The sequence below is a fragment of the Urocampus carinirostris genome, chromosome 9, assembly GCF_059441175.1.
Source record: "Urocampus carinirostris isolate Australia breed hairy pipefish chromosome 9, RoL_Ucar_1.0, whole genome shotgun sequence".
Taxonomy (NCBI): Eukaryota; Metazoa; Chordata; class Actinopteri; order Syngnathiformes; family Syngnathidae; genus Urocampus; species Urocampus carinirostris.
In genome coordinates this window covers 15,605,050-15,625,206 of record NC_142357.1, presented here as the reverse complement: position 1 = coordinate 15,625,206, position 20,157 = coordinate 15,605,050, and the positions used below count along the sequence as shown (strand labels likewise).

The 20,157-nt window shown below is 39.8% G+C and overlaps 1 protein-coding gene across 1 annotated transcript in view; it reads left to right on the top strand.

Annotated features, from left to right (window-relative positions):
- LOC148359416 (complexin-2) overlaps positions 1-16,231 on the top strand; it is a 28,641-nt gene extending 12,410 nt beyond the window's left edge. Inside the window, exons 3-4 of the mRNA XM_088344650.1 lie at positions 5,358-5,533; positions 8,126-16,231. Coding sequence (XP_088200776.1) covers positions 5,358-5,533; positions 8,126-8,323 — 374 coding nt within the window. The 3' untranslated portion in view covers positions 8,324-16,231. The remainder of the gene's footprint in view (positions 1-5,357; positions 5,534-8,125) is intronic.
- Positions 16,232-20,157: the final 3,926 nt, after the last annotated feature.

Below are 20,157 nucleotides of genomic sequence, written 5' to 3'. Positions count from 1 at the left end.
TGCGTGGGTTTCCTCCTGGCACTACGGTTTCTTTCCACATTCCAAAAACATGCATGTCAGGTTAATTGGCTGGTTCAAATTATGTGAATGAACGGGTGAGTTCTATGTCTCTGTGTACCCTGAGACTGTCTGGCAACCAGTTCAGGGTGTCCCCTGCCCACTGCCCAAAGATAGCTGGGAGGGGCTCAAGCCCCCCCGTGACCCTACTGAGGATAAGCGCTGCTGAAAATGGATGGATGGTGTGCGTTTGTAATCAAATTAATTGCAGCCTTAACACAATCTATCCTACCATACTTGGGACGGAAAATTGGTTTGATGGGACAATCTCAAAAAGGTCGTTCTCATTTAGGTCTTTGCGTCTGGGTTATGGTCCACATAAGAAAGAAAGTGCGGCCTGTCAAAGGCTAGGAATAAATCCTTATTGTGTTCATTCTGAGCAGATTACTTGTGTCATTATTTCTTTCCAGTGATAAACACGGCTTTGGATGTGTTCTGGTTTGGTTTGAGGTTGACTTTGATGCAGACCAAAAGTTTGGGAATCATGGTCTTGGAATAGGGGCTGTATCGTCATGACGACAACAAACGTACATCAGAAGAACTGAAAAGATTTGATGACAGCCGTCTGTTGGAGCAAACAGGAAGTATGTGTGTTTGATTTCCTGAGCAACAAGGGCCTGCCCAAAAATCAATCGGGACTCTTCGTGGATCAATTTTCTCTTGTGCAGACAATCTATATTAGTGTGAGTATGATCAAGTGTGGACAAGAACAAGTCGTGTGATTCGAGAGCCAGCCGTAATCAGATAGCCCCAGGTCTGACGGTTCCTGCTCATTTCCTATTTTTGCTTTTCAAGATTGCATCTTCCATCTTCTTTTTGTGTGTTTTTCATCCCGAGACTGCTCACCGCCCAAAGCAGAGGTTTGATTGGATGAAGAGATTGAGTCGCGATCAGACCGATATTAATGCACATTTTCACCCAGTCTTTATTTTTAGTGACCAGAAACTAGCGACAAGCAGTAATACTGCCCATATTTAATGATGAACGTATCAACTATTTAACATTCTAAGGTGAAGGCAAAACTGGACACTGACTGGTAAAAAGACTAAGTACACTAAGCGGTCGTTGCTGCTAGTTGGGTGTTAAACTGCCGTCATGTGGTGTCTTTGGGTGCCAGATTTGGAGAAAAAATGTTGAAGTTTTACAGAATCCCAGCAGACACTCCTGATCAAAAAAAAAAGAAGACAGTTTTTGTTCAATGCAGTAAAGCGAAAAGATTTGACCAAGGCAATCATCAAAAAATGCTCGGGTTTGCAGCGCACACTTCATATCAAGTAAGAGAAATTGAATGTATATGATTGTTGCTATCGAGTCCATATTTCTTATTATGTGTGCAAAGTATTGTTAGCATCTAGTAAGCCTCCTTCTACCAAGGGTCACAACCGGGTTTAGAACTGGCCACAGGTATGTCCAATCCCAACACACCTGTCCCTAATAATCCTAGCCCATTAAATATGACTGTCTGGACAAGCATACTTTGAAGTGTTATTTTTGTGTCCGCCACCATGCCAGGTTTGTTTGTGTTTTGTTACTTTGCTCATTGCTTTTTCCATTTACATTTTTAGTCTTTGGATTTGGTTTTGTTTCGAAATTTTGTTGTTTTATAAACCCATGTTTGTTTGCAACTTGGTACCTTCTCACATTATTACATACATTCCCTCTTCTTAAACACTGCTGCCTCCAGTTCTTACTTCCCCTCCATCAACCCTAAAACCTTGACAGAATGACCTGGCCTAAAAATGATTAAGCGGGAGGCTCCCACATCCATGTCCCAGCGTCAGCTTCTGGTTCCTTTCCTAACGGTAGAGGAGAAACCCCTCGGCCGGGCCTGGTTTCCTGTCCAGGCGGCAAGAAGACACCTCGGCCGTGCTTGGTTTCCTGTCCTGTTGGCGTGGAGAAATCCCCTTGTCCACGCTGAGCTTCCCGTCCTGGCGGCGAGGAGAAAGTCCCTCGGCAACATCTGATTTCCTGTCCCGTTGGCAAAGAGAGAGGCCCTCACCACGCCTGGTTTGTTTTGGCCGACTCACTTGGTGTTAGCCCGGATTTTGCTGTGTCCCTGACTATTTTTCCCGGACAGCTTTGCATTTGCCAGCATAGCAGTTCTTCGTTGTTGTTTACCGGTTAGCCTGGCTGCTTACTGAGTGTTATTTGGTTGGCCAGCCTCACGTTTTTCTGTCAGGGCTGCGGCCGCCTTTCATTGATCGTCCCGGTTTGGCCCGTTACCCTCATTTTGGCTGCCCGCCCTTTGTTGTACCATTACTGAATCTAAAACATTCGTAACCAATATGGGGACTGGCTTGCACGAACGACTGTTGTTTTAACATAACATCACCGCTAAGAAAGTCAAAGATGAGAAAAGCTGCATCTCGGAAGATAATTGGAATATATAGATGAAATATATATATATATATATATATAAATTCTATAAAGTTCTATTTCCCCTTATATTGCATGTTTTAAAATTTTGTGAATACTTTTAAGTCAAATGCCGACATTTGCCTCATATGTTCCGGTTGTCATATGATTGTTTGTTTAGCAAGCTGCCGCCCACCCGCGGCGGGCAGACTGACCTTAGCCCCTGGCCCCATGCTGAGCAACTAACCCTCTCTCTCACCAGCTGAGTATTCATTTGTCACACTCGGGCTTGATGTGGCCGCGTTTCGCCACAGGCAAATAGGATGATGATGGGGATAATGGCAAGCGCATTTTTGACAGGAAAATGTTTTGGTGGTTGCCAATATTAGCCCCACATCTAAGAAAAAAAACAAGGACTAACATAATAAATACATACCTGTCATCCTCCACGGCTCCATGCCCTTACAAACTGTCATATTTTCCCTTACAAAATACAAAATAATCGTACACCATATATTTTTTTTCAAACGTATTTATTTATGTAGTTTAACATGTTTTATTGTACATGTGTTTTGTTATATCATTCTGTGCATATTCTTAATAAATGATGAAATTACAAGTGTTGCTTAATTACTATAGTGTTCTCTAAAAAAACGGAGACAGCTACTTTCATGTCTTTTTTGCAAGCAACACAATACGAATATTCCACACCTTTCATCAAAGCTTGTATCAATCCCTCGTATCGTCCTGACATTCGCTCCCACTCTTTGTGATGCTTGCCTCTTCTATTTAACTTAGGGCGTTTTTATTCAGGTTCGGCCATTGCGACTTGATGATTGTATTCAAAGAAAATTCAAAACTATGTTATAATGTAGGCCTACTGCTCTGCTTTCGCTTTGTTTACGTGTGATCGGAATGATGCAATGGGAAATCCCCAGGCGGCAGACGCATGCGCACAGTACCGTCAAACCGCTCGCTTAGTCTGCGGTGAAAAAAAACCCGATACAAAGATAGAGATTACCACGGCAAACTCGTTTGACTTGATTGATTTGCCGTTTCGTGATAGCCAGTGTATACCGGATGGTACCCATAATTGACAAATTTGCATTTTTGCGTACAGATTTTCTTGTACGTCGTACACGTCTTAAAATCCACAATAAACGTACTTTGTACGGCAAAAATGTACAGGTTGACAGGTATGTAAATACCTTACTTATTTAAGGTGCACCTAAAAACCCCAAATTGGCCTGAAATTCAAAAGTGCGCCTTATATAACGCAAAATTCGCCGGATAGGATTGGAAATTGTCAGGTTTTCAATGTAAATCTCTTGATTTTCTGTCTCAAGGTAATTAGCTTGTTTTTATATTACTAAATATAAAAACAATGTTTCTCATACAAACACACACATAAAGTAACGTTTCAACAATGAGTGTAATTATATCTCTTGTACTTTTATCAATCTTGTATTCTTTTATTTTGAAGTTGTGTTCTTGTCTGCACTGATTCCTCTGACGTTAATAAACACTCCCTCTCTCTGTTCGGGACCTCAGCCAAGAAGGACGTGAGTTCTTTGCTTCCACCATCATGTAGAATTCAACTATATACATTTATTTTATCTGTGCAAATATAGCCACTAAATAGTTTTGATAATGTCTATCCCTGACAAAATGCATACAGTATTCATACATGTGTCGACACTTAACTACCAAACCATATAGATACAAATGATGTCAGGAAAGGCATTCGATTTAATCTCAATATCACACCCAAGACTTAAGTTAGAGAATGGAAAAAACTGAAATTTCTTTCTGAAAGATATAAATAAATTCTAAGTCTGATTCATCAGCACACACATCAAATAAATGTTTCCGTTAAATGTTTATTTTCCCATTTTTTTTTCCATTTATTTCAGGACCATTTTCTGTTTTCTCTATTCTTCAACATTCAATTCTGGCACCATGAGTAAAAATAGTGTGATAAAAAAATAAAATTGAAGGCCTTTTCATATGTCATCTGTTTCACTAGTGGTCTAAAGGTTAGGTCTGGGCATTCTCGCCGCCACGACCCTGATTTGATTCCCATTGCTTGCTATAGTTTTAGTCAGTACTGCTTCATCCCTTCTACAGATGGTTTTGCTCTGAAACAGTAACTCACAAGTTTAGTTTATTTTAAAACAAAGATTTTAGAGTATCAGTTCCCATGTCTTCCTATTCTCTGAATGTACATTCTTCACATGGCGGTAAACGTTTTCACTTAGCGTGAGGGAGGCAGAGCAGTATGTGTGAAAAATAAATGCTTGATTAATGATATCTGCAAGTGTACTGCGGCAATATTATCAATCTACAATGATGTTGTCATCTGATACCATTTACCAAAATAGTGCAAAACAAGATCCGTCCAACAAAAAGCTAGTTGTTTATTTTTTTTCCTGTACAAAATTGGTGAACAAAATTTTGAAATGTTCAAAAAAACTAAAATACTTGGAAAATGTATGAGTTGAGAGGAAGAGATTGGGATTTTTTATCTTGAGGATTTTTGTACAGCCCACTCCTCAATTCAATGATGTATTTTTCTCTTACGTACATTATACACAAAGCTTGGCACATTTCCATTGTCATATATTAAGTTGGGTCTCATATATACATTGGTGTATACAGCTAATTCCATCAGAACATCATTTCAACATCATACATACTCCCTAAGGTTTCTGCATGTATGTGTTTGTGTGCTTCAAGGCCAAGAAGATCAATTGCATGCTGCAGTTGTTTTCTTCCCTTACTGCCAGATCCATAATTCATACACACAGGTGGGCTGGTATTTATGATCGACCCCAACAAGCTGATGACGAGTCGCCGTCGCCTTTCCCAGACACCTTGTGTTGCTGCCGCTGTTTTTTCCCCTTTTTCCTTTGAACTTCCACCATCTTCTTTCTGGGTGTGTTCAGGTGCCACCAAGGACATGGGCAAGATGCTTGGCGGGGAGGAGGAGAAGGACCCTGATGCAGCTAAGAAGGAAGAAGAGCGTCAGGAAGCGCTTAGGCAGCAGGAGGAAGAACGCAAGGCCAAGCATGCACGAATGGAAGCAGAGAGGGAGAAAGTCCGGCAGAGCATCCGCGACAAGGTGGACACAAGTACTCGCACCCGACAGTGTTACTTTGGCTATATGCTAATACTAATGCTATTACCTTTTGGACTGTCATGTGGGACACCAGTGTGTTGCTAATTATGATGCTAGCATAGGGGTAGGCAAACCTTTTCAGTCGCCACATTGAGGAAAACAGTTTGGCAGAGGGGCTTAAGCCAGGAGAAAAAAAAAATATTAGATTTTGTCTGTATCTGCCGATTGTCTCAAATCCGATACACAGGCAATACAAAAGGGGGAAAAAATCATGTAGACCTATCCAATTCTTCTCATTAGCATCTAGAATTAAACAGACATGCAAATACTGTATCTACATGTAGATGTTATATTAAATTTGTTATTTATCTATAAAAGAAGAATGATACAATGAAATGAGATTTAAAACACTCATAGTAAAAGCAAATTACTTTATTATTGGAATAAAAATTGTCTTTACGGTAATCCCTCATTTTTCACACGAGTTGCGTTCTAAAAAGGACCTGCTATAGCCCAATTCGGCCAAGTACAACCCTTTATTTATTGATTTATTACATATTTTATTAAACATGGAAACTGAATGGTAAATGGTAAATACGTTCTGTATTATGAAATTATAACTGTAGAAATGGTATTGCTGCTTTATTGCACTGCTGTATTTATTAGCGACACAATCCACGTAATTCAGATTATAATGTGGTGTGGAAATAACATTCCAAACCATAAATAGAAGTACTGTACATTAGAAACGATTTTTTGGGATATATAACTTGCGCCGACAAAATCAAGTTTTTTTAATAATCTTGCCGCTATACCGCACTATTGATTTGTTATATGAAATTTGATTGGTTGACCGACTTGGGCACTGCTGCAAATAAAGAGGCTTTCCATGTAGCCTGGATTAGGTCAAATATCAGCAGTTTGGAGTTAGGCACTTATGTTTTGTTAAAAACTTGCTAAACATTATTCAATACTATCCACTAGTCAGGATATTTTATCGCCATCATGTGGATGTTACTGAAAACTGCTTTTACCTTCCTTTAGCATGTAACAGTCCAACTTTGTCGGCGATAGAAAGCATCTTCCTTTGCCTTTTGCTGCTTTTGTCGTTTCAGAGTGTTTTGTTCACACGATGGCTTCTAGAGAAACTCGAAATTGAAAAAGATTTACCTGTATGTAATATAATATAGGTTCATCAAGCTTTTTACTCATGTTTACAGCTTAAAATGCAGAGCTATGGATACACAGGCAGACACGGGCAGGAAAGGGGTGTTTAGCCAGTCAGAATACAGAACACAATGCAGGATGAAAATCCTCAGCTCGAGATTACTGTGCGTCTTGGAAGGGTTAACGAAGGACACCAGCCTGCTGCTAATTTCGATGCCAGCATAACATTAAAAAATAAATGCAAATATGACAAGTCTTATTCTTACAGCTAATGCTAAAGCATGGCAGCTTGTTGGTTTAGAACTGGGCACAGGCTGGCCGCCACAGCAGGAGGTCCAGGGTTCAATTCCAGTTTCAGCAGCCTCCCCGTGTGGAGTGTCAAGGTTAAAACTTGAGATTGTATTAGGATGAGGAGAAGAACACACTGAGAGTCGGAGATTTAGGTTTTTGATAGCCCTTCCATCGGAGGCCTGCTCTTCCAGGATCAGATCATGAAGAAACAACGCTCCGCCCATGTCAGGAGGCTCATTTATTGGAGAACACAAGTATGAAACAACACATCTGAATGGTTTAAACGAGATCGTATGAACTCAGGAAACAAAACTGATTGGTTTAGACAGAAATCACATATTTAAATGCAGTGAATAATAATGTTGGTTGCTAATAAATGAGCAATAAGGAAAGTAAAACTTTGTCCCATTAAGAGACTTCCTTTGTCTTGTGGTTGCCTGGGAGTAAAATTATTTATGTGATAGGCTAGCATGAGAAGTCTTGGACACCAAAGTATTTCATTGTTTGATAAGATTTTTAACGGATAAGCCAGCATGAGGAGTACTGTTAGTGGCCTTTCAAGTTTTAGCTTTTTAATGAGAGACGCATACTTGGAGTCTAAGAACTTTTTTTCTTTCGACCTTGAAGGTGCGTTTCTCTGAACGCAACTCAAATTGGTAAAACTGAACACTTACTAAGTATACTATAAAAATATAAACATAAAAAGATATGAGTACAAAAGTATAAGAGTATAGAACAAAAAAAGAGTATAAAAGGCACATTTGAACTATAATTTTCCTTACATGGAGTTTGGATGTTCTCCCCGTGCCTGCATGTGTTTCTTCTGGGCACTCCGGTTTCCTCCCATATTCCAAAAACGTGCATGTCAAGTTAATAGGCAGGTCCAAATTGTCCCTAGGTGCAAATGAGCGAGTGAGTTGTCTGTCCCTGTGAATGTCTGGCAACCAATTGAGGGGATTCCCTGCCCAGTGCCCGATGTCAGTTGGGATAGGCTCCTGTACCTCCGTGACCCTAGTGAGGATAAGTGGCGCAGAAAATGGACGGATGGATGCTAAGGCTACTGTTATCAAATGCTCGTTACATTTGTGAGGTTTTCCTTGAGTGAGCTAATGGGTCTTTTTTGTGTCTCTTTTTCAGTACGGCTTGAAGAAAAAGGAAGAGAAGGAAGCAGAAGAGAAGGCAGCCATGGAGCAGGCCTGCGAGGGTTCGCTGACTCGGCCCAAGAAGGCAATCCCCCGGGGTTGTGGTGACGATGACGAAGACGACGACGAGAGTATCCTGGACACTGTCCTCAAATATCTGCCTGGCCCGCTGCAGGACATGTTCAAGAAGTAGGAAAAAGAACCCCAGGAACAAGAATTCCCATTCGGGGGTCGATCCTCTTGCCAAACTGTTGGAGGCTTCACACTGCCTATTTTATAAGTTTCTGGTTAGGTTCTTTTCTTTTTGAAACTGCCCCACCACGTTGTTTTTGTAATGGATTGGATGCTATCAGGTTTTTAGGTCGTCGCTTGTAACGAGGCAGACGCAACCAAAGTAGAATGCTTATTGTTTTATTCCAAACACGTGCCTTGATGACGCGGGAAATGCCTGCCATGGTTTTTCCAGTGGTTCGTCTGGCCGGGTGACAAACAAAGATTGCCACATTGACCATTGTATTCGATGGGTGAGGCCAGCAGCGTATATCGAGAACTCTGCTAAAAGAATGAGCTGAACCCGCCGCCAATCGCAAAGGTCACGTTGCTACCTTGAGTACTTTCACGCAAACGTGTTTTCTACGTGAGTATCCTTTTCCTACTCTATCTAAAAGTTTCCACCCCAAATGGAATCTTGATTTCAATCAAGAAGACTTAATATGAACACACTCATTCGAACCCTTTTAATACTCCCTAAAGTTGTCTTTTGTGCTGGTTTCAGCCCCAATTTCTGACTCACTTGAAAAAATTACTCCTAAATGCATGTCCATCTGCTCAATTTTAAAAACTTGGTCTCGCTCCTTTCACACTTTACCTCTTTACATGTTGCAACAAAACATAACGTTTCTTTGGGTAGGGAGTAGATTGAGGTGTACAGGTTTCCTGCGGAAAGTCATAAAAGGCATTGAATCCATTATTCTAATGATAAGGCCTTAATTGGCATTAAAATGTCTTGAATCCAATTTTCGAAGGTATTTAAATGTGAATGTGGGATCTAAACCTTTACTTTAGTTCAGTCCACCCACATGTAAAATAAAAAGACAGAAGTCTGAGTTTGGATCGGAGTGAATTTTCTTCCTGCAAGAAGGACACCGGCCTAAATGTGTGTTAGTCACTGTTTGTTCCACCTTTTTATGTAGTTCCAGTCGTGAGAGTGTGAAGCAGGATCTGACTAGGAAATCAATCATTGAAGACAGCTGGATCATGAGTTTAAACACAATGAACAACAGTGACCTTTACACAGCTTGTGACACAAAATATGACTTGAAATGAAACCAGCTTCTCTCAGACAATTTAATCAGGATATACTGTATCTGTTTGAAAATAACCCAGCTCATTTAAACTCAAGCACAGATGGCCAGATGCTGTTTTGCTATCTTGAGAATACTTAACGAGAAAATCAATCTTTGAAGATAGCAGGCTATGTTTGGAACATTGGGTTTTATCAGAAGCAGTGCAGTGAGACCATACATTGTTTTAATGGGTTGAATATAAGGTCACATCACCCTCAGCGAATCTAAATTGATAAAATGAAAAGACACACATATATTGTTTAATTTACCCTACAGTGAATACATTAATAAGATTCTTATTTGTTTCAGCCAAAAACGTTTAGTTACATTTGTCTGATGTCTTACTAATTGACTCTGAGAGGTAAGATCGGGCCTAAAAAAATCCAACCCAACTGGGCGTGCAGGTATATAAGCTCGAACCTGACCGATTAACTTGATTTAAGGGACCGGGCCAAAAGTAAACTTGAAGTTCGAAGTGTGCCTTTTAGTAGTTTCGGATTTACTTCAGGCTGAGTCCCTCAAATGAAGTGCGAACTTGGAAGTTCAGTACCATACTGAACACTTCAGCGGCGAAGTGCAGCGAAACGAAACCAAACGAAATGGCACCCAAAAGAAAATCATATTCTGCACATTACAAGATACAAATATTGAAATACTTGGCCAAAAAGTGGAAAGAACGTTTGTAAAGCTTGTAAACTATTAGCCACGAGCGGAAATGATGTCTGGCATAAGAGATGTAGAGGTGAAAAGAGGAAGTGGCGCATCTTTTACCGTGAACATTTATTTGGATTTAGTGATTTGGAGTAAACTGATTGTTTACTAAGCATATTCTTTATGATAGAAGAATATGAAGAATATAAATGTGGCGCCGAAGTTTTGCATTTCGGCGCCGGACTGCAGCGCCCAAGTGTGTTACTCAGGTAAAATTACTGTCACTTCAGAAAAATATTACTCAAGTAGAAGTCAATAGCAGTTATCCAAATAATTACTTGAGTATAACTAAGTACATGCTGTGTTGATCATCTACAAAGAGGGAAAAAATAAATGAAGATAAAGGCAAGAGAGAAGCCCTGTGCAAAGAGAAATATTTAAGGTTTTTTGTTTTGTTTCTTTGTTTCAATTGTGTGGGGTTTTTTGTCGACTTAGTCTTAAATTTGATTTCAAAAGGCAATAAAAATGTCTTCAAAAGTCTTGAATTTATCTTGCCTTAAGCTGTAGTAACCCTGGCTGTAATTCATCTTACAAGAATCAGGAAAAATGTTGCGTTGTATGGGCTCACTGCAAACTGTAAGTAACAAACACGGCTCAAATTTAGACCCCCAAAGTCAACTCAGACTCGAACATACTCAAAAGTCCATTTTTGTTTCACTGGCAGATTATTTCGCTCATTTTAAGTATTATCTATTTTATTTTGCTAACTTAAAAAAAAAAAAAAAATTAATGAGTTCTTACCACACTTTTGATCCCACCAAACTACTACTCATTTTCAAGATATTGTATTTTGTTTTTGGAGTCAAATACGCATGAACATACCTATAATGAGCACATTTAATTGTCTTCAGTATTTTTAATCTCATCCTAGTAAAATATGTCGGGATCTGGCGGGCCACCTACCCCCAGAGGAAAGTCTGAAACTGGGCATACCTGCATCAGATATCCCCACACCTTTCCTTGTCATTTGCACCTGACTCTAATAAGGAACCCAGTATTTAAGTACTGTGCCAATAGAAGAAGCTGTTTGATCGTTGATTGCCATTTTGATGACCCTACCTAAGTATGTTTCTTGACCCCGTGATTCCTGTCTTTGATGGATCCTGAATTTACTAAACTTTGCCTGACATGAGTTGGAGCACTTTTTGTAAAATACTTTATCCTTTAATATACTCTTATCACTCAGCTCGTGTGTCTGCGCTTGGGTCTGCCTCCTCTAAACATAAGTAAGCAAGTATTCATCAGAACAATTATAATTATCTACAATCTTCTAGAACACTATAAGATTCTTTTTTTCCTTATTAATCCAAAAGAAACGCAAAATATCTTCAAATTAGAAAAGAATATTACAGAAAACAATCAAAAGCTTGGTAGGGATCTAAAGTGTTGGAAAATTTGTATTTTTTTAAGCGAGCAAAACTATTGGATACAGCCAAGGTACATTCTTTATTTTGACTAAAAATATTACTCAAAATGAAAAAAAATACCTTAGTTTGTATTAATTTATTATAAATATGTTTCTAAAACGTTCCTGAAATAAGAAAAATAATTTTTAGAATTAGCTTTATAATCTGCAAGTGGAAGAAGATCATTTCCCCGGGAAAAATCTTGTACGAAACCGTTTTTTCTAAATGTACAAAGGACTTTTTTGCAGCTTTTGGTTGTGTGAAAGGTCCGGGATTGAAGTCCACTCCTGATTTGTGATTGGAACTGTAAATACTGTGTGAAAGGGCACAACAGGAAGTTGCGATGGACGTGTCTATTAACATCCTGCCTTTACCAACTTCTGTCAAAAGGCATATATGATGCTTTTTTCTTCTTTTCTTTTTTCTTCTTTTGTCTTCTAGCTTAAATTTTCAGGCACAAGCCCATCTTGGTCACCTTTTGCCAATTATGTGAATCATTCACAAAACTCTTATGTATTATTTCAATCTAAGAATTTCTTTATGTGAAAGCATGCACCCAATTTTGCAGGAAATATCCCCCAAAAAGGGTTAGGGAGGGATGCCATTGTATTGTTAAAAATAGGACCAGTGTTTTGTTTCTAGTAGAGTGCTCCCCTTAGACCAGGGGTGTCAAACTCATTTTAACTCCGGGGGTCACACGATAGAACAAACATTCTCTCGGGGGCCGGTCTAGTAGATTTGAGCGAAGGAAAAAGAGAGAGAAAGAGAGTGGGAGAAAAAGAGAGAGGGTGGGACACAGAAAAAGAGATAAGGAGAAAGGGAGAGAGAAAGGGAGAGAGAAAGTGAGAAACGAAAGAGAAAAAAGAGGAAAAAAGAGAGATGAAGAAAGAAATCCAAAGAGAAATAAAAAGAGAGAATGGGAGAAAAAGAGGAAAGAGGAAAGCGAGAGCGAGAAAAGAGAGAGAAAGGGAAAAAAGGAAGAGAGAGCAAAATAAGGTAAAAAAGACACACACAGAGAAAGAGACAAAGAGGAACAAAGAAAGGGAAAAAGCGAGACAGAGTGAGTGAAAGGGAGAGAGAGTGAGAGAAGAAGGGAGGAGGAGAGAGTGAGAGACAGAGACAAAGAGAAAGAAATACAAGTAGAGCGTTTGTGACAAGTGGACATATTTCAACCTGCAACTCGTTTTTCTCTTGCGCTTTCCTCAGCGTTGTCTCGCGAGCCGGATTCAATCCCTTAGCTGGCCTGGTCCGGCCCGCTGGCCGCCTGTTTGACACCCCTGCTTTAGACAATCAATGATGAAAAGCATCTTCCCCGAGTGACCCTTCACAAAGTGACCAAAGATTTTTCTTTACTTTTGGTTTGTGTCGAAAGTGCATTGTGGGTACATTAGCATTAGCATATTACCAAAGTGATGTATCAGCCACAGGTGTTTGGTTCGTCCGCAATATTGTGGCGGGGCAACGGCAGCGAATCCCTCGGCTCTTGTGTCAACAAAAAAAATAGGTGGTATGCTAGAAGTGGACTAGCACTGTGCCAGTACCACGTTGTTAGTGTATTCCCGGTGAAAACAGTGAAGACAGTTAATGCAACAATGGACGAGAAAACACTCTCAAAAAGCTGCTAACGGCACAGAAGTAGGTTATGACTATGAAAGGCTGAGACAAGTTGGCATAACTGCAAAACAAAATCTTCTACTTTATGAATTGATGCTGACAAAGCAGAGAAGAAAGACCATTTGGGACTGAACCACAAAGCCATATGTTTTAGAGTTTTTGCAATAATTTGACAGATTTTATTTGATGTATAAAGCGTGTCCTGTGCTCACAAACATGCATGAAGCTGGTATTGATCGTTGTGTGTCCATTGTGTGTCATCGTCTGTTATGGGTCTTGAGATTGAGCACTTTTCTCATCGTGACACACGCCAACCCAAGAAAGCTGATAATTGTTTTTGGTTTTTCTGGTGCATCATCATCAAGTGCTACTTAGAACTGTTTATAATTGTTCCAGAAGAAGCTTTAAGCTGCCTTCTGGGGATATATTTTTCCCCATTTGATCTCATCGTGTACTTAGCATGAGAACTGACCTATAGGATGAAGCAACAATGTCAGATTTGAACCTTTTCATATCACCTCGTAGCTTCAGCCTCTGGGTTCTTCCCTCAACTTACACTATCTAACAGCATTGTCATTACTCATATAGCTCAAACCTCGTTGAGGTTTAACCTTTCTGACATCACTCAGAACATTCAGCTCTTACAAATCTAAGGCGCAGCCTGTCATTGATGGGGTGACCCATGGCTCTGTTCTGGGGCCTGTTCTCTTTAAATTTGATACTCTCCCACTTGGTTCCATTTCCTGCAAACCTACCATTTATTTATATTGCACCGTGGATGTTAGCCAGATCTATTCCTCATCCATTTTAGTTCTCTTCGTTCTTTTCCAATTAGAAAAACTATAGTGGTTCCTCAACATACAAGGTACTCTAGATATAATTACTTTTGAATAAACATCTTGCCCGACATACAAGAAATAAATCCAAGTTATGAGAATTCTGGCCGTCATCCATGACAGCACATTAAATACATATTCAATTTTGCACCTTCTTTTATCCGTCACCCCTCATACTACCGCCATCATGGTCCTCCCTTCATTCACCTGCAGACTCTGTTTCAATAAGCTGACTTCACCATTTAGCTGTTGGTTAACATTGCTGCCTTTGCCAATGGTCACGAGAAGGGTCCCCGATGCAAGCAGCCTGAATGAGTTTTCTCTTAAGGGTGTCTGGGCTTTACCTTAGATTAAAAGTGGGGAACTTGGACATCCAGGAAAGATGGTGCGTCTCCGTATTGAGCGAAGCCAGCAGAGACGTGTTGGTCATCTGATTCGAATGCCCCATGGTACCCACTTGGAGAGGTGTTACCAGCCGCAGCAGGCACAGGGAATGACCCAAGACATGCTGCAGAGACTGTTTCTCGGGTGTCCTGGTATTGACTGAGAGTCCGGTCTAATGACCCAAACGAGGTGGCTGGGGATAAGGAGGTCCTCGCTGTGACCATATGCTGGATACCAGAATGACAATGAATGGATGAGTGGGGTCAAATTTCGATCCCTCTTGCTTTGGGTCAAATCTAAAAGGATTTTTCCCCACTGGCATGTTTTGACTGACTCTCCAATCAACATCCAACCTAGCTAGTTACTGGGCTAGTCAGGAAAATTCTGGGCAGTGTTGCATTTAAAAGAAGCATTTCCACTTGGCTGAGCAGACCCCGTGTCTGAAATTAGCCCCTCCCAGCAAGTTTGGCTATTGGTGAAATTAGGGAATGATTTTTAGGTGGTATTTTCCCTGTGGGTTGGATCAAAATTGTGTGCCAGCCTAAAGGACGTTGCTTGAGCAAATTCATCGTTCTGTCGTGGTCCGGGTTTTCTGCGTTTCCTCGTACGTCTACATTGGCTTTTCAAAGGGCTAGTCTGTTTTGGCCCACGCTTGTGTTTTGTCGGACATGTATGCCCAGCAGGCTTTGACTTTGCATCTTGATAGATGGCGCAGCTCCTTCCATCTTAACAGTACGCAAAGCCAAATTATTTTACATGTGAACTGAAGTTGAATCATGAATTTAACTAATCAAACGAGGGTTCAAGTTCAAACCACTCGCGGTTAGCGCACGCTAGATGGCGCCAGCAAACCTGATTTTGTGTGGATTTCATTTGGCACAGCCACTTTACTGCCCTTAATGCTCTTCACTGCCTATTTTTACATCAGTCTTTGTACTTGGCGTGTACACGTTCTGTCAGTGGACTGTTCTTGTTCCTGTACTTGTTGAGGTGAGGTAATAACCCAGGATTTTGCTTCAGCTCTTTCTTTCTTTTTTCATTCTTTTTTCATTTTTTTCTTTCCCTCTCTTTTTTACTTTATTTCTTTCTTCTTTTTTTTCTTTCTTTCTTTCTTTCTTGTTCTCTGTGTCTTTCACTCGCTCTATTTCTTTCTTCGTCTCTCTCTCTCTCTCTCTCTCTCTCTTACTCTCTCTCTCTCTCTCTCTCTCACTTTATTCATTTCTTCCTCTCCTCCTCTCATTCTCTCCCTCTTTGTTTGTTCTTTCTTTCTGATTTTCATTTATTCTTCCTGTCTTTGCTTTCTTTCTGTGTTTCTTTCTTTCGGTTTCTTTCTCTGTCTTTTACTTCTTTCCCTCTTTCTTTCTTTCTTTCTTTCTTTTTCTTTTTTCATTTTTCTTTTTTCATTTTTCTTTCTTTCTTTCTTTCTTTCATTCTTTAATTTTTCTTTCTATTTATCTATTTCCTCTTGTTCTCTCTCATTTTTTTCTCTCAGTTATTTTCTCTTATATTTCTTTTTCTCTTCATTTCTTTTCTGTTTTTGGAACAATTTCAGGTCCAGGAGAATGTCATTAATCAAGTTAGGAGGGGAAAAAGTGTGATTTGCATGTTTACTTGTTTGTGTGTTGCCCAGCTGTGTCAACAACTTTGCAACTCTTTTGAATGTCACATTACAATAAAACTGTCTTCTAACAGAAAAAGGCCCCTGTGCAATTTGTAATATTTCATTTGCTCGCAAAAATCAGAGACAATCTATCTCTAGATTAAAAGAATGTTTTGGTAAAATAAAACAAAGCTGAAACGTGAAGATTCATTTGCTGTGTGATTTTATGATAGCCATCTTCTTTGCCCTACATTGACTGATTTGCAATCAAGACAGAAAACATGAGAATAAATAGTATATTATCATGCCGTTTATATTAGAGACAATGTTATTTGTACGCATTTCTTTGAAAATCAATTTTTGACAGGAGTTGAGGTAATTTACCAGTAGTATTAGTACATAGCAATGACTACTCAAAAGTTGGGTAAAGGTCTCTTGCTGGAAGTGGTATTATTTATCCATAATTGTTAAAGGGACAAAGTGTAATATGTATTGCCTTCTAGTGGTACAAGAAACTTTAGCATAGATTTGAAAACTATGCAAAATACCAAGTTTATACTTATTTTATTTTAATTTAAAATAACGTCGATAATTTTGTATTTCTTTTAGGTCACCGCCAAGTTTATCTCCCTACTTGCTGCTATGCTGTGTGCACTGTGGCACCGGTTTTCTTTCGCATTCGACAATACGGCCATCTAGTGGTCAAATATTACACAGTGGGGGCTTAGAATGTATAATACACATTTGAAAAAAAAATGTTATTGAGTTTAGATGACAGCAATAAATAATACTTATCTTTTAAATAGGAGAACATTTAGAAGAAAACAGCTTGATGTAATGAAGATTTCTAATGTTCACTTTTTCTATTTTATTTGAGTAAAACTACGAAATTAATTATAAATTCTAGATGTAATACTAACCATTTCATACATTTTAAATATATGTAGCTCTACCAAAATCAATAAATATATTTATCATTTCACAGGCATTATTATAACATTAGAAAGCAAAGGGGCATTGTCAAATGTATTAATTTGCACTAAAACGTCTTCAATCAACTAGATATATGTAATGTGAATATGAATAATTTCAATTTGTTGAAATAAAGGCAGGCGTTTTTAGTGCCAACAAAAAGTGTGCAATGGCAGCAGGGCCGTAGCCCCGCAAACGCACTGCGTAGGGCATCAAGTGCCCAGGAGGGCACCAAAAGAAACAGTGTTAAGTGGTAAAAGTGTCAATAATATGCAGTGGTTCCCAAAGTGGGCGGGACCGACCCCCTGGGGCGGTGGAAATATCTGTGGTGTGGTGAGGAAGCGGAAGGCTGTAGGGGGGCGACAGGGGGGCGGTACGGGGGCAGCAGTCCGAAGTTGAAGTCAGAAGTTAGAATGTAGTGCAGTTTTTTTCAAGGTTTTGTAGTGAGGGATGGAGTTTTGGCCAACCACAATTGTTACTGTTCGAGTTTTATAAGCGCCGACCAATCAGATGCAAGTAAAATGGTCAACAGAAAGCAACCCTAACAAAGCTCGCCAGAAGATGGTGCTGTTTTCTCTAGGTTTAGCGTTTCAATATGGTTGATGGGGGACGCCAGTAATACACTGGGGATCCAAGGAGGCACCAGCCTGCAAAAGTTTTGGAACCGTTGGGTTGAAAAAATACAATAGCAGCATAAACCAACTTTCCCGAGAAAATGGGTGAATCTGCTTTGTGCCCCGGCTTATCTCCAGTCTCATGGTTCCCCCCTTTGGTATGTTTGATTATGCCTCATTCGCAATTTAGTGAACACTTGTGCGAACATGGCCTAAAAACAGCAACAAGAATCTGAAGCGGACCGCACGCGACCACATTTAACACCAAAACAAATGTGCGTATTAAAAACAAAATAAACACCGGGGACAAAACTGAGAATGGCTAGCAACGACCCCGAATGGTAGGAAGTAATTCAATGATTTTTTTTTCTAACGAGGGAGCTTGTGAAAGTCATCGGGCACTAAGATTTTCCTTGTTGGTGCTCGGCTGCCATCTAGCGGACTTTGCTGTTATTGAACGTCAAGGAGAGGCCAATTTGTCAAATGCAGTAGCTCTATTCTTTTCAAGCCAAGGACATGAGTGAACTAGTGCAAATCGTTTTAAGTTGAAAATAGAAAATACCTATTTTTTGTGCCATGATTATTTGATTTATCAAACATTAAAACCTCATATAATCGTTTAAATTAAAATTAGAATGCATAGGAAAATATGAATGATATTAATTCTGAATGCTCTCAGATTATCCCTTGAACAACCCCCTTAAAGATAATTTCATATGAACATATCATTAGTGAGTTGATGTCTTGTGCCCACTACGAGTTCAATTGCCTAAAGCAGGGGTGTCAAACAGGCAGCCTGCGGGCCAGATCAGGCCCGCTAGGGGATTCAATACGGCCCGTGAGATAACGCTGAGGGAAGCGTAAGAGAAAAACGGGCTGCAGGTTGAAATATGTCCACTTGATGTTGCCAAAGCTAGGTGCCTCTCACAAAGACGCTTTAGTTGTATTTCTTTCTCTCTCTCTCTTCCTTCATCTTTCTCTCTTTCACTCTGTCTTTTTTCTCTTTCTTTGCTCCTCTTTGTCTCTGTCTCTCTCTCTCTCTGTGTCTTTTTACCTTCTTTTACTCTCTTCCTCTTTTCTTTTTCTCTGTCTTTTTCTTTCTCTCTTGCTTTCCCCTTATCTCTTTCTACCCTTCTCTCTTTCTCTCCTCTTTTCTCTCCTCTCTTTTTCTCTTTCTATTCCTCTTCAGATTTCCTTTTCCCTCTTTCCCCCTCTCTCACTATTTCTCTTTTTATCTCTTTAATTTCTCAAGTTCTCCCTCTCTTTCTCCCTTTTTGTCTTTCCTTGTCCCTCACCTTCTCCTTTTCTCTCCCTCTCTCTCTTATTTTTTTCTCTCTTTTTTCATTATCTCTAATCTACTAGTCTGCCCCCCAAGAGAATGTTTGTTCTATCGTGTGGGACCCGAGTTTAAATGAGTTTGACACCCCTGATCTATACTCTAGAGCAGTGTTTTTTAACTAGTGGTCCGCAGGAAATTGGCATATTAGGTGGCAGCACACGACGGTTTATTGTACCTTTTGTTTACTAATCTGCTGAAGTTTTATAGGGAAATATATGACTAAATACCTTATTTTGTTTGATGAAACTCTTTAAGATTGCACGTCAAACATCAAAATAAATCGAATATTTTTTATCTAGTTATTTCTGCAAAACAAAGAAAAAAGAACATAGTAAAAGAAAGTTCCACTTGCAGATACTTTTTGTTCAGGTATTATTTTTGTTCTTTTTCTATAAAAACATGATAAAAGTACAGTAAAACTTGGAAAACTGGTAATAAATACAGTCACGGTTCACGGATCCCTTAACCATGTGGGTTGTAGGGGCACCAATGACAGCTTTTTCCACTGTTGACGGTTCCTGTTTTTGCGTCGTGGCGAGGTTGGCACCAGTCCTTTCCTTGATGTCGTCGGCCAAGTTCTTCCCCTCCTCCTGCCGTCTCAGAACTGTGCCCTGAAGAAAATCTTGCCCAGTCCTGATGACCATACCACTGAAGTTTCCATCCGTGCACAGTTGATAACAGTTCTTTGCAGGTTCCAATTTGCCCTCTGAGGGTGTTGAGCACCGTTTCGTTTGTCACATCGGCTATGTAGCTGTTGCCTAGAAGTTTCTTGTAGCATGAAATCTCCATGGCCCGAAATTTCTTCCCAGCTTTGCTGTGAGAGTCCATGTCTCGCAAGCATAGAGGAAGATAGAAGTAACCAGCGCTTGCATGAATCTGATCTTTGATTTCACTGCTATGTTCCAGAGGGCTTAAGTCTGGCAAAAGTTGCTGTGGTTTGAGCTATTCTGGTCATGATTTCTGGTTCTGACCCCTGTTGTGATATGACAACTCTAAAATATTTAAATTTGGTGACAGGTTTTAGCTCTCTGTGGTTGATGGTGATGTTTGTGGTGATACCTTGGGGATTGTTGGTAATCACTTTGGTAATCTTCAACTGAGTTGATGCTTTGTCCAGGCGTTTGACCAGATGTCTTATTTTCTGTTCATCTCCTGCCAAGCTGGCAAATACAGTAATATTGTTGAAAAATACAGTAAAATCCCAA